Source organism: Pseudorasbora parva, chromosome 3 (genome assembly GCF_024679245.1).
Source record: "Pseudorasbora parva isolate DD20220531a chromosome 3, ASM2467924v1, whole genome shotgun sequence".
NCBI classification, from domain to species: Eukaryota; Metazoa; Chordata; class Actinopteri; order Cypriniformes; family Gobionidae; genus Pseudorasbora; species Pseudorasbora parva.
The window spans coordinates 29,997,462-30,012,793 of record NC_090174.1 but is presented as its reverse complement, the minus strand read 5'-3'; the positions used below and the strand labels follow the sequence as shown (position 1 = coordinate 30,012,793).

Sequence of the window (15,332 nt, the reverse complement as noted above, 5' to 3'; positions counted from 1 at the left end):
TTCGCAGCTATACGAACTGGACGATGATGAGAAAAGGAAGGAGTTTCTTGACGATCTCTTCAGTTTCATGCAAAAAAGAGGTGAGTCTTGTTATGTCCAGCTATTTAGATCCTGAATGTCAGAAGCACACACCCCTTCACACCCACATTGCAAAACCACATGTTGCCTTTAGATGATAATGCTCACTTATGGTAATTATAAGACTTGCTAGTGATATTTTAGCTGTATTCCAGTATTCACTTTTTTATGAATAAATAGGTTTTCAGTATTTTCTTTCAAGAATATTGCAAGGGTCTCATTTTATATAAACAGCTGACAAAGTAGTTTTGATATAATTGTGTGCCACCTGTGATTGAAAACAAAGCTTCATAAATGTCTACGCTCCCATCTGCAGTCGTACAAACAATAGAAATGCAGGGTTTATTGTTTTGGTAAAGGCTGAGAATGTGTAGATACTATTGTGATAAGGCTTTTTCAGGTTTCCTGCTCGAACCGTCCATTTCTCTGAAGTGTTGCTGCCACTGTGGCGTGTTTTTGCCCCTGATGCTATCTGAAACAACGGCTTCTGCTGTTTGTTTTATAATTACTCTCGGATTATGTGAAAACATCCCTGAGGGGATGACCTTGCCACAGTGGGGAAGGCAGCATCCTGGTATTATGTTAGCCGACCATAGCATAATGAATTTTTAGCTTTATTGAGGAGGGTGGTACATCATCGGAGAGGTTTTTCCCACCGAGGTGCATCAGCCGACATCAGCCTCCGATATTTTATAGAGGAAATAGAGGAACATTAATGGCTTTGCATAATATGAGGAAGTTTGCAGCCTTTGAAGGCTTTCCAAGACAGGACAGAGCTATTTTAAGTGCACGGCACTGTTTTTGTTATTTTGTGTGGCTCTGTTTTGGTAATATGGTGTATTTTCACTGTAATTTTGGTTTAGATCCAAGTTGATTTTTTTTTTCCGTCAACAATTAAAAACTTGTTACACTTGTGTAGGATTTGTGTGAGCAAACAATGATTTTGAATATTTTCATAAAACAATAAAACAAATATTTACCATACATCATATAACATTTTTTTAATAAAATATAATAAAGATATAAAACAGAACTAAAATAGAAACGGTTATTTTAAATATAATAATATTTCAGAATAATTCTGTTTTTACTGTATTTTTGATCAAATACATAGAGCATGGAGAGCGTTAGAGGTTTCTTTTAAAAACATACAAAAGATCTTAACAGCCCCAAACATTTGAATGGCAGCATATATAAACAAAGCAATACATTAGCTTCCAAATATAATAATATGAATGAATATGTATGATATAATTCTGTGTTCTTCAGATTTTCCCCCTTTTAGTTGTCTGTCAACCCAATTTAGTTTGAAAAGTACTTTATACTTTAAGGATGATTGGCTGGAAATTTGTATGAACTTGTCATGTATGAAGAAGTGAGAACTGAACAAGAAACACTCTCTCAATCCATGAACAATGGCTAGTGAGTTTTTTTAACAGTTGTGACTGCGGCTTCCTTACACATTACACTAAAGCTATCTGGCTCAATAAAATCTGTGTAAATGTATTGTGGTGTGTCTGACCTTGCAGCTTGTCAGCAATACAATATATATTATTATAACTGAATAGCTTACAACAGCTGACTATTCAGAGCTCACTTCATGCTTTTGTCCATATGTACTACATATCTGTGTATATTGTTGTTACACTCAAGTTTTACACTCAAGAAGGGGAGATATTTAGCAGTCTGTGTACAGTATTGAATTATCTAAATTTTATATAATAAATGAATATTAGAGATGCAACAATACAGTTAGTCCACGGTTCAATACATACCTCGGTTTTTAACCACGGTTTTTCAGTTCGTTTTTTTTTTTTTTTTTTTGCTAATCTATTCTTAGGCGACAGGAACAGAAAATGTTAAGGAGAAAATGTTATTATTGCAATACTCTTTCTTTATTTTACTTAAAAGACTTGAAAACACTTACTTAAACTTAAAACTTTACCTAAAAAACCCTTGTACACATTCCCAGTGTATTGTATTATATAAAATAAATATATAAAGATTTACAGTGGCAGCTCAGAGATGTACAGTAGCATTTAAGTATGAAATTGAATGAATAAATGTAGGCTTAAATTAAAACTACATAGTCTTCAATATACAATTCAACATTTAATAATAGCTACTGTATTAAAGGTCTTTTTTTTAAATTAACATCATTTTAGAGGTGAACTGCCCCTTTAAGAACAAGCGGTTCACTAGGCTGCTACTGTCAATTGAAGACCTGCTCACATCTCATAGACACACGCGATTTTACTTTCACTTTAGACATAACTGACTGTGTTTATATGTTAACCTTGTGTGTATTTGACAGTATTAGAGCAGAAAGACTGACTGTCCAGTAATCACGTGTGTTTGACAGACGTTGTGCGCGCGCTCAATGCAAAACAGTGCATGCATTAAACAGTCCGTGCCGGTTAAACATTTAATTCGCCTGCGTGCGAATGGAATGTTTAATCGACAAGGCTTTAAAACGTGGCTATTGAACCGTGAATCCCGTACCGAACGGTTCAATATTATATTGAGTATTGTGACATCCCTAATGAGTATATTGTTATATATTTATTTATACATGTATTATTATACATTTTATGATTTTTTCCATTTTTAAAAAAGATGCTACATTAAAATTAATAGAGAGAAAAAATGAAAATAAACTCATAATAAGCCTTTTACAAGAATAAGATCAAGTTTTGAAAAAGACAAAATTACTATTAAAATGAAAAGGTAATTGTAGCATTACTAATTATCTATATGGAGTTAATTTTGTTTCTTTTTTTATTAAATCAAACATATTGTGTTTGATAGCAAAATAATCATATATTATATTAAATATATATAATTTTTTATATTATATCTTTAATATATTAATATATTTTATTTTGTACTTGTTGCAAATAAAAAGTATTAAAAAGCAAAAGTAGTAAGTAGCAAAACTAATTAATTATTAATTAATTAACTAGTGAATTATTTTTTTTAATTCTTTGTGCAGTTTTCATCACACACACACACACACACACACACACAAAATGGTCTCCATTTTGCGGTTACAGTTTGTGACTCTAAAACTTTAGCTTACACATTAGTGGGTGCTTTTTAAGCACCAGAATGAAAGACCTTTTTCTATCTGTCACTTAGCACAATCATTTATTTGGCCACGACCATTGCGTAGTCCCTCCATTCCTACTCTGTGCAGGGTTGTGGCAGCCATCTGGCATCACAGGTTGCATTAACACTGGGGCTTATTAATGCCCTAACTAAATATACATTTTGATCATTATTTACATTTAACAATTTTATGTTATTTGCATAATACAGTTGCATGAGCCATTCTGGAGTGCTCAGTCATTTTCAATCGAGTGCTGAATATGATTGTGGCTGACAAACACTATAATGGCCTAACAAAATCCAAAGTTGAATCATATTTGACTGTACCAACCTTTTATGAACTCTTAAAATCTACACAGGTGATACTATATAGCTGCTTTATTGCACTTTTTGCTCATTTGGCACAGGCTTTCTTGGTCATGCCCTTTTGATCCTAGTATACATTTTTCATATAAAGATCCTTAATTCTTATTATACCCCAAATCGCATAAAAAACGCAGAAAAAATATGTTGTTGTAATCATTCATTAGCTTAATGTTAAATCTGTACAAACATTATTCTGATGTAAATCAGCGGTTCTCTTTATATATATAATAAAGTGCAATTTATTTACGTGATCAAAGCTGAATTTATCATCATTACTCCAGTCTTCAGTGTCACTAATCATTCTCATGAGGATTTGATGCCCAACAAACATTTATGATTATTATCAGTGTTTAAAAAATTTGCTGCTTATGGTGCTGCTTAATTTTTTGGAAACAACCATACCATTCTAACATTTGTGGTAAAATTAAAAAAGAGAGAAATTATTACTTATATTTATCAGACATGCATTAAATTGATCACAAGTGACATTTTTAATATTACAAAAGATAATAATTTATTTAATAAATGCAAATAACATGCTGTCCATTGAACTTTCTATTCATCAAAGAATCCTGAAAAATAAAATGTAGGCCTATCATGATTTCCACAACATTTTTAAGCATCCTGAGAATGATTAGTGAAGGATAATGTGACATTGAAGTCTGAAGTAATGATGATAAATTCAGCTTTCAGTTTCCATGTAAATACACTTGCCCGTGACTTTAATAGGTGCGCTATCAACCGAGTTTAGATAAAGCTGTTTTTACCGTCCCTGTTAACTTGCCCGCCGCCGTGCAGGTAACGCCGGTTCGAATCCCGCTCGGAAGGGGTCGACTAGGATCGAGGAGACCCAGTAAAAGTGCGGGGGACGGAAATACATTTTAATAAAAGTACGGGGGACGCGTCCCCCCCAACCCCTCCCCGTCCCCCACGTAATCTATGCCCATGGAATGTGGAACTAACCCGTTAAAAATTGGATGAGGATTTGATTCAAACGTCGTACGTGTCCGAGAGAAACGGTTTTTGATTCTGTACTGCTGATCAGAGAACCGCTGTACGTTCGGTTACGTAGTTTCAGCTCCTCGTGACTTCTCATCAGTTCTCTCAGCAAAACATCTCAGTTCAGTGAACTGTTGGAGTTACAACATATAATTCAAGACATTAGTTTATTTCTAGTCGGGACTGTCACTTATGTCAGAAAGTCAGTAACTAAAGTAAGATTTGAGACGCGAACCGTTTAGAACGATTCAGTCCGATTTGGTGAACTGGTTTTACCAAAGTAGTCCATATCAGCTGGTTAATTAGAATCTCTTGAAGCATCGAAAATACATTTTGGTCAAAAAATAATAAAAACTACGACTTTATTCAGCATTGTCTTCTCTTCTCCGTTTGTTTTCAAATCTCAAATAAAGATTCAAAACGGTTATGAATCAGTGTATTGATACATGATTCGGATAACCAATGTCATGTGATTTCAGCAGTTTGGCAGTTTGACATGTGATCCAAATCATGAATCAATAAGCTGATTCATAACCATTTGAATCTTTATTTGAGGATTCAAGAGATTCTAATCAACCAACTGTTGTCACATATTGACTACTTTGATGATGTTTTTATTAGCTTTCTGGACAGTATAGTGTGCATACACTTTCATTGAAGGAACAGAAAAGCTCTCAGACTAATATAAAATATCTTAACCTGTGTTCCGAAGATGAACGGAGGTCTTAGGGGTGTGGAATGACATTAGGGCGAGTCATTAATGACATAAATTAAATTTTTGGGTGAACTAACCCTTTAACTGTAACAGCTCCGTGTTGCAAGCACCAATCGGGTTCGTTTTTTTTTTCTATAGACTGTACTCACAAAAGTATAACGATCAAGATTAACTTAAAAATTACCTGGAGTTGTCCTTTAAATATTTTTAGATTAAGGTGTTTGAGTCAATAAATATCTTTTTGTTAGGTTAGATACTGATAATTGATTAGTTATCCACATTATATTTCATCTGCAACAGCATTATGAACTTTTAACAGGGACGTGCACAGGGGGGTTGCTCAGGTTGCCCGGGCAACTGCCCATATGCCCTTCTCGACTCACGTTGCCCTTCCGAGGTGGAAAAAAAATAATAAAAAAAATCGTACAATGGATGCAGAATTTCACGTAGGTCTAGATACAAAAAAAATTAAAAAAAAATAAAAATTCGCAAAGCCTCATTCACTTCCATATTCAGGTATCCGTCCGAAAGTGAAAGTCAAGCAATTGCTTGGGGCCCCGAGCTGGCCTAGGGCCTCAAGACAACGACAGGTTAAGAATAAAATGCAACGACAAACTGCTCGAGAGCCCCTTTCATAGTCAATGCAGTAAAGTGCAATGACACTGTTATCGGAATCCCCCTCAAGGGGGCCCTCTCAGTGGTCGCTGACAGCAGCCACCCAACCACGCAATCTCTGCTGCCGGCAAATACAAAACCTCCTCATGAAGCGGAATTATGCTTTAGGAAGCCAGAAAAGAAAAAATAGAAAAAACAAGATAGTGGTAAGTGATAAATTACACTATATAAAATAACTCTATTTGTACAAAAATGGTGTAATTTTGCAGCAGGTAGGCTAGCAAAAATATGTTTATGTTAGCCTGATGGCAAATGCTGCTTGTAATGAACAGTGCAACTTTTTTTTCAAACGGACGGAATATGGTTACATTGTAATATGTTTTTTAACGGGATAAGGAAGACGCAGATCTGTTCCAGAATAACTGTTTATCGTATTTAATGACCTATAATTGCTATAGCTTTGTAATAGGTTTTGATGAAAGTGACATAGCATGCTATAGGCTACTAACTATTTATGCTATGCATAAATAACCTGGAATAGTTAATATAGCATTAACTATTATTATAAACATTATTTAACCAGAAAGAGGCAGAGGAACATTATTTTTTTTTTCCATAACTTATCTTAATGTGCTAGTGTCGGGATATACTAAACAGTTTATACAAATATGATATTATTTTTATAAGTTACCAATGGATCTTGAACAGTTACTTTATTCTGTGTGAAATTTTTACACTGTTGCATTTTGAAGTACAGTATCAGGACAACCCACATGATTTACTGTTACTGTTTATTAAATATTTAACAAGGTATTAGTTGCTAACAAGGTATTAGTTGCATCTGTTGCAACTTTATAATAGCCTAACCATCCAGATAATGTTTATAGACAGTTTACAAACCAACTAGTAACCCTTAACAGTGTTAGGAATATTTGGTCTGTCTATCTATGTAATGTTTATAGATGTTTTAAAAATGGTTTCTTAAAATTTTACAAACATTTTTTAATCATTAACCGTTTATCTGTAGAAGGTTAGCCATGTCCATTTTGCTTGGGGCCCCCAAAATCCTTCTAACCGCCCTGGCTGAGCCTGCATGAGCGGCACTAGAAGGAGATTGTCGCGGTTGTCGGGTGAGACTTAACGTTGTCGGAAAGGTATAACAAACGGACAATCATAAACTGTTGATGGCAGTTAAATTAATATTGTCTTTTTTTATTAGACTATTGATATTGATTGGTTTGAGTTCTTTATTGGTATAGGCAAGGGAAATGGCCTCAAACGCACCATAATGCAGGAAATCACATCTACGAAATAAAAAAAATTCTTGGGGGAGAAACCCCCAGACCCCACTGCAAAAAAATAGCCCCACCTATTATATTTTTCCTGAGCAGAACATAAATACCACTAGGGGGCATTGAAATAATAATGATAATGGCAATAACAATAATATGTAAGTGGACCGATGATTGGGGGGGGCTTTTTTTTTAGGTCAGAGCAACTGCCCCTCAAAAATCCTGTGCACGTCCCTGACTTTTAATAATATGTTTGGTCATTAACTTTTAAATGCTTCATTATGAAAATTGCAAACACATGAGGAGAGTTCTCCAAATGAATGTCCCACAACTGCCAGATCAATGTGCTACATCATGTTCTACATTTATCTCCAAAACGGTAGGAAATTAAATTAAGCCGAATGTGATTGGTCAGTTTAAACAGTGACAGGATGCATGTATCTAAGTGACAGAGCTGCCAATTAAAGCCCATTAAAGATTATTAAAATAGTATGTCCCAAAGCTGGCCTATTTTTCTGCTACACACTCAAAAGTAAGTACATACTTCACAAAAACATTGCATACTTTAAGGGCATAGTATGAGTAGGCGAATTGGGTCACAGCACTTGTCTTATTATTGGGAATGAGAGGGTCTGTGGCTCGGCTAATTTAATCCGGTCAGTAGATGCTTGGCTAACACAAGTCTGTAACGGCTAACTTAAATTACGTGAGTCACCTCAGCCTATCATTTAATGGCAGCGACGTCAGTGGGCAGTGTTCAGAGTTTTATGATAGTCAGTTACAGTTTATTTTGCACACAGTTTCTTGTGGATTAGCACATTTGTCTTGTCTATAAATGTTCTAGGCCTATAAAGGAAGTAAAGGACTGCAATGTTTGGAATGTGCTTTACTGAGAGGTAAAAAGAGCCCATACGCCCAAATTTAAGATTAGGGGACCTATTTTAACAATCTGAATGTGCATGATCTGAAGCGCATGCCGCGGGTGCACACTTAGGGCATGTCTGAATCTACTTTTGATAATTTAAAGGGGTACTTCAGCGCTGGGAAGATGAATCTGTATTTAAACGGGGTCATCAATGTAGTAGAAATGTGAAATTATTTTTGATTTTGATGCCTTCTAGACTGAGAAAAGACAGAAAATGTATTTTTTTCTCATGGGGATGAAAGACTACAATTCCCAGAATGTTTCGCTGCCCTGTGAGGCCATTCCCAAAGCCACCTACTGGATTACTGTGACTGAGTTGGAGAAGACACTACAATTAAAAACTGAACGTGTCTGTTCAATTTAATCAGTGAGTCACTGTGCGAGTACACTCGCGGCATACTTTCACAAGGCAAGTTCAGTCTGGCGCGTTTCAGTTTATGCCTTTGCAAGCTTAACTTTCATAGAAATTCATTTGAGAAGTTAAAAGATTTACATTGCTCACCATAGCTCCGTTTAAATGAGTGCCTGTAGCTGCTGAACTCTGAGTGTGATCTCCATCCTCCATGCGCGAGTTCAAAACATGCGGAAATGGCTCCCTCTGCTGGCTGTATTCTTTAGCCTTTGGCCAAACATTCCCCCTATGATGCAAATATCGTCAATTTGCGTCATCGGAGGAATTTTTCCAGAAATGAAATGCATAAATCTCTTGTCTCAGGGGGATATGAGGGGGGAAAGCACAATCATTTGAATATACTCCAGGGTTTCTACTGATACAAAGCCATATGCTAATCGCTGAAGTAACCCTTTAATGATGGAGAAAAACGATTGGTACGCCAAGCGCATGGTAAATGGACTGCATTTATATAGCGCTTTTATCCAAAGCGCTTTACATTTTGCCTCACATTCACCCATTCATACACCGACGGCGATGTCAGCCATGTAAGGCGCCATCCAGCTCGTCGGGAGCAGCTGGGGTTAGGTGTCTTGCTCATGGACACTTCGACACTTGGTCAGGTGGAACCGGGGATTGAACCATCAACCTTTCGGTTTGTAGACAACCTACATGAACCACTGAGCCACTGCAGCTGCATGGTCCAAAGGGGTTGTCTTTATTCTCTTAAAAGGGGGGTGAAATGCTGTTTCATGCATACTGAGATTTTTACACTGTTAAAGACTTGGATTCTTGGATCTTAAACATAGACAAAGTTTCAAAAACTAAGTTGGACGTTTAATGGAGTATTTCTGTGTCAAAAATACTCCTTCCGGTTTCTCACAAGTTTCAGAGAGTTTTTTTCGAGTATGGGTCCGCTTGACGTCGATAGAGCGGAATGTCCTTGTATGGGCCACACTGGCTCTTCTCCCGGAAGGGAGCGCACGCGAGTGACCAGAGAGCAAGAGAGCAAATGCACGCCCATAAACACTACTCTCAAGCTGCAGATCCACTTGTCCGCACAACACTTCTGTCGCGCCGCGCTCCACTTTATTCCTATGGGTGACGTCAAGCGACTTCAACGCGTCCGCACAGCATTCCGGGAAGGCAACGCTGCATTTGAACCGATTTAAACGCAGAAATGACGGGAAGCGTCACAACATCACGCTTCAGTCGTGTTGCAAAGTGGATCTCCAGGGTCACTGCTGTCACAGGACTTCACGAAATCAACAGTTACCAAAGAAGTGTGTTTTTGAACGAGCGGTCCAAGCGATAAAGGTTCACGGTCCTGCTTTGGAAACAGGTGGTGTGTAAAACTGCTTCAAATGTCTATGTTGTTGGCTATCGTCGCGTAAGTAAACATCAGTAAACAACACGATCGTGTATAGTGGTGTTTATTAATTTATCAATGGAGCATGCGATCTATGGTGTGTGTTTAAATACATTTGTTTAGCTGACCACTATAGGTGTCAGTTTGTTTATTGTAAAACCACCCAAACATAAACCGGGACGTTCTTACAAAGTGCGCTTCTTCATTCAAATGCGCTACTCCATTGTTGTTGTAAACCCATTCAAATGTTGACAGGCCACTAAATACAGTAGGCTACATACCACAGAGACGGACGTCCTGCTGCTGCTGTTTCTCGTGTTCAATTTATTTCAGCCTCGGGATCTGATTCTGGATCATATATGTATTAGTTGAATCTGATTGATATGGTTTACTAGAGTAACGTTTTCTTCTCCACGCTTGGGGACGTCACCGCTTTGTGCGCTTGTCATTCTTTAGCTCCGCCCACACGATATACCTCCAGCCTCTCTGTTTTTTCCGGAAAGAATCGGTACAGCCCATAGAATAGAAACCTAGCAATATTAAGAGTAGAATATATAAAATAAATATCCATAGTAAAATCTAAAACTGAAATTATATAACATTTGGCTCTGCTGACTGCAAAAGCAAAGTCAAACTGTTTTAAAGATATTGTTAGTCAATAAACAAAAATATAATTAAAAAAAAAAATCTTTCTGGTCAGCATACCAAACCTTATGAATAAATTACATTGACAGTATAAAAAAAGAAAAATCTTAACTGTGGTCAGCATTTTTTTACTCTACACTATATATCAATAATATATATATACTTAATTGTTTAAGTATATATATACTTAAATATATACTTAATTGTTTAAGTATATATATATATATATATATATATATATATATATATATATATACTTAATTGTTTAAGTAGAAAACACTAAAAACGCAAACAGGAAAAAAAAGTATTATAAGTTTAGAAAAATTATATTGCCTCACAGTGGATTGGTCACACATCTCACCGACACACACATTTCACCGACACACACACCTCACTGACAGTGGGCTGGCCGGGAGAGAGTATAAAGGTTAGTAACGTTAGTTGTAGAAATCCAGAAAGGGCTATCATGTCTATTTTATTCACTTTAAAAATCGAATGTAATTATTTCTCTTTTGATACAGGCCATGCTGAGTTAATAATACATCATCAAAGACAAACAATTTTGATACACGTGTATTTTTTCACAAGTTCGATGATTTAGTGATTATAGTTTAGTAACGTTAGCTTGTAAGTCACCCACTATCGTTTTATCACCCAGCCCTAGATACTGCCCTATATTATACTCTTAAAAATAAAGGTTATTTATTTGTATCAATGATTCACTGAAAAACCTTTAACATTCATAGAACATTTCCATTCCACAAAAGTATAGTGGAAAAATGTTCCTCATATTCTATTCTTCACACTAAGGGGAACACTTTTTATTTTAACAACTGATCACTTAAAGGATTTTTGGTGAGGCGAAAAGGTTCTTCCACGGCATTGATGCTAAAGCACCCATTTGGAACAGTTTTAAGAGTGTACACAGTAAAACATTTTTTGTAGTATATTTGTTTATACATCATGTGTGGCCATTTTTGACTAGTCAAACCTTCTTTGCAACAGATTTTCTTGTTTTAAGCAGAACTGGACCTTGTTGGTTTGGTTTAATGTTTGAGGCAGATACAGGTCACAGGATGTCTGATTTATTTGCCCTGAGAGGCAATAGATGACGAAGAGGACTGAGTTGTCATTTAGCTCTGTCTCATCTGTTTGAATTTGTGATGACAGGAATGCAGGGCAGGTTTTATCGCGATTCATGCTGTTGTTATTACGCCATGGGCTAATCCATCCGAGACAGCCAGTGAGGAGTCACCAAGTCTAGTGATGCCATGACATAAAAATGCCTGAATGCAGTGAAGTGAAGCTCTTCCCGTCAGCTCAGTCAGGAGATCAAATATAATTAAATCTGCCTCTGCTGCCTCTGTTTTTAAGCTTGATGTCTAAATCTTTATTGATCTGTATAAGAACACCTATAGTGCAGTCATCAAGGGTTCACTTACTTTTACACAGATTGGATAAAAATGTCAATGTTTATTCGATTTTTAATGCACCAGGGGTATTTCACACAAACATGCATTTAGCCATCAGATCATGTTTTCTGTTCATGTTTTCTAAAATACCTGCCATATTGTTTTAGAATAAAGCCTTTTTGGATTTGCCTGTTAAAATCTTTCAGGTTACCTGTTGTACTTGTTTTACTGTTGGATTGTCAGTCATGTCTCCATGGTGTTATATGACCAAGTGGCTTTCAAATCTGTGTTATCACACTGACAGCATGAATAGAATGGGAACTCCCATTTAACATTCTCTCCATATTAAGTTTTGTCATTCATTATGGTGATTCATGAATGACAGTTGGAGCTGTTTGTTAACTGAGATGAGGCCGTTGTGACAGAGAATTCACAATACTATCCAGCCATGCAAGTTCCGTCAGTAGATGCTAATAGGCAGTTCTAGGGTAACTGGGGCTTGTAAGGCTAATGTATAGAAACAAATTGTGCCTCTGCAAGTCTGCACCTACCGTCTAAACATAGATTTGGATATGTTATTTTTTGGCAGTCAAAAAAGTCAAAGTTGCAGTAATACTATGGGATATTTTGTCAGTGACTGTGGTTCAGTTCCTCCGATTTGATTGTACATGTGGTTGTCGTAGGTCCAATTTGCCTGCTCTGGAGCATCAAGTTTGTGTGTGCTTCAACAGTAGCAGGGGATCATTTGATAATCCCATGTGTACTTATTTGTGCTAGACCAAAACCACTTGCTCCTGTAAAGTTTTAAAATGAAGCTGCCCCCACTGACATATCGGTGCTCATAGCTGCATATCGTTAGTGGTTTTTCTTGTTTGAAACTTGGTAAGGATCATATTACAAGCGACATTTCCTACTTCATACTATAAATGACATTTCAAGACATATTTGGATTGAATAAGATTAATGACATGTTGCAATTTGAGATGGAAACACAAACAGCTGATATCACATTACAGAACTTATTAAAAGCTGCACTTGCTAAGAGTGTTTTCCTGAACTTTATTATCGCAGCTCTTAGACAAAAGGTATTACTGCCATATGGTAATCAGGCAGGTTTTGTTGTGATTAAGATTTTACTGTGTAAAAGTAAATTATATAGCTTTTTTTCCAGTTAGGGGTTGATAATAGTATTGCAAGACGTTGGTTAGATGGTGATAGAAATGGCTTAAAGGGTTGGTTGATTGTCCCTTTTTACAAAATGTAAAATAAGTCTCTGATGTCCCCAGTGTATGTATGTGAAGTTTAAGCTTAAAATACCCCACAGATATTTTTTTATGGCCTGTTAAATTTGTCAGATTTGAGGGTGAGCAAAAGCGTGCTGTTTTTGTGTGTGTCCCTTTAAATGCGAATGAGATGCTGCTCCCGGAGCTTCAAGAGATCCAGTTAGCAGCTCTTATTACCTCATGCAGACAGGCAATGAAACTGTTCAGCCTTTTATGTTTAAACGGAGTCGGACAATGATGGAGAGACTCAAGAAGAAGTGACAACATGTAGAATACAACCTCTTGAATGGTTAGTTAGAATTGATGTAGTTAGACTGCTGTGGAGTTAACTATCTTCAAGTCATTGATTAGCATATTTTGTCATGATAATCTCACCCCCCTTTGTTGTGTGTTCCCTGGGGGGCAGAGTTTATGTAAATTTTAGGGTTCATGATTTCACTAACCCGGAAGCTTGTGTAGTCCCTACCATCTCCCTTTGCTTTAAACTTTGAGCGTCATAACTTTACAGATATTGTTTATGCTCAAACAGCAACATTACACACCAACTAAAGTTTTAAAAATTGAAATCATAGTCAACCACCCCCTTTAATTAAAAAAAGCAAATATATACAATATATAAATAAAAATATATTAAATGGACACTTGTATAATTTTAATTAAAAAAATTATGAAAACGAAATAATTTTTTCGAAGTAGTAACATTTTCGGACATGTATGTTCATTATATTTCTGGATGGATTATCAGGGAGTACAAGTTAATAATTGAGGTCATAAAGTTTCAGCTGATAAAAAGGCTTTGAACCTCTGCTTTAGAGCTTTGTCTTTGTCTTTTTTTTTGTGTGCAATTGTCAGTGTAATGCTTTTGCCAACATTAAGTTATGCATTTTGGCTTCATGACTATTCAAATATTTGGTCAAGTAATGTATGGTAACATTTAAATACTGCTTTTTATTAACATTTTTTGCAACTTATTTCTAGATCTTCTTAAGGGAACATCTGCATAACTCCATTTGGTTGTCTTCGGTTCTGTTAAATTTACATATTAACTGAATGTCTGGAAAGTGATCAATAGCCTTATTTTGATATGTTTGACATGAGCAAGATGAATGACAGAATGCAAACGATCCACCTGCCGTTATTTTGGTAGGTAAATTTAGGCAGTACCGTATAATAGAGGAAAGGTCAATGATCAGTGATACCAAGTTCACATTTAGATCTTTGACAAGTATTGGTTACTGTGCAATCTGAGCTTCAACCTAGTAAAGATTTCAGAATGCAATTAGGACACACGTCTTGCATGTCTTCTGAACTGCAGTTTGAATTAATGTCAGATCTAAAATGCAAGAGTTTTTACATTTATTAAAACATTTTCTAGTTCTTACAAATCTTAATGTTGATAGTTCACCCCAAAATGAAAAATCTGTCATCATATACCCTTATGTTGTTCTACTATTGAACGCAGATGTATTTTTTACCAGTTATAAAGAAAAGGAATAATTGGAGCTATCATGTTTTAAAAAGTATCCAAATGACTCAGAAAAGTAATCTATATGAGTCTATATTTTTAAGCCATACAATAGCTTTGTCTAAGGAACCGCCCAGAATTTAAATGAACAAATGGTTCAGAAAAAACAGTCTGAAATTAATACTTTTATTCATCAAGGATGCGTTCAATTGATCAAAAGTGACAATAAAGACATGTTACAAAAGATTTTAAATAAATGCTGTTCTTCTGAACTTTCTATTCTTCAAAGAATCCTTAAAAAAAATTTCACACTTTTCCACAAAAATATTATGCAGCACAAATTATTTCTGCAGAATCATGTAATACGGAAGTAATGACAACTGAAAATCCAGCTTTGCCATCATAGGTTTAAATTGCATGCTGAAAAAATACAAAACATTTGAAATTGTTATAATATTTCATAATATTACTGTTTTTACTGTTAGCGAGAACTTTGGACAGTTACAAATACAAAATGTTTCCAAAGCATAAGACGTTCTACATCAGTTCAGTCACAGGATCAAATAACAGCTTGACGATAGTAAGAAAATTAAAACTTTGGTTGAAATCTTCTCAGCTTCACTATGTGTCCGGAACACATTAAAAATCAAAACTCGAAAGGTTCTCCCC

The 15,332-nt window shown here is 35.8% G+C and overlaps 1 protein-coding gene across 3 annotated transcripts in view; it reads left to right on the top strand.

Annotated features, from left to right (window-relative positions):
* Positions 1-15,332, top strand: part of arid3c (AT rich interactive domain 3C (BRIGHT-like)) — a 194,850-nt gene that overhangs the window by 159,487 nt on the left and 20,031 nt on the right. For all 3 annotated transcript variants that reach the window (XM_067438398.1, XM_067438397.1, XM_067438396.1), the window contains one exon: positions 8-80. In XM_067438398.1, coding sequence (XP_067294499.1) covers positions 8-80 — 73 coding nt within the window. The remainder of the gene's footprint in view (positions 1-7; positions 81-15,332) is intronic.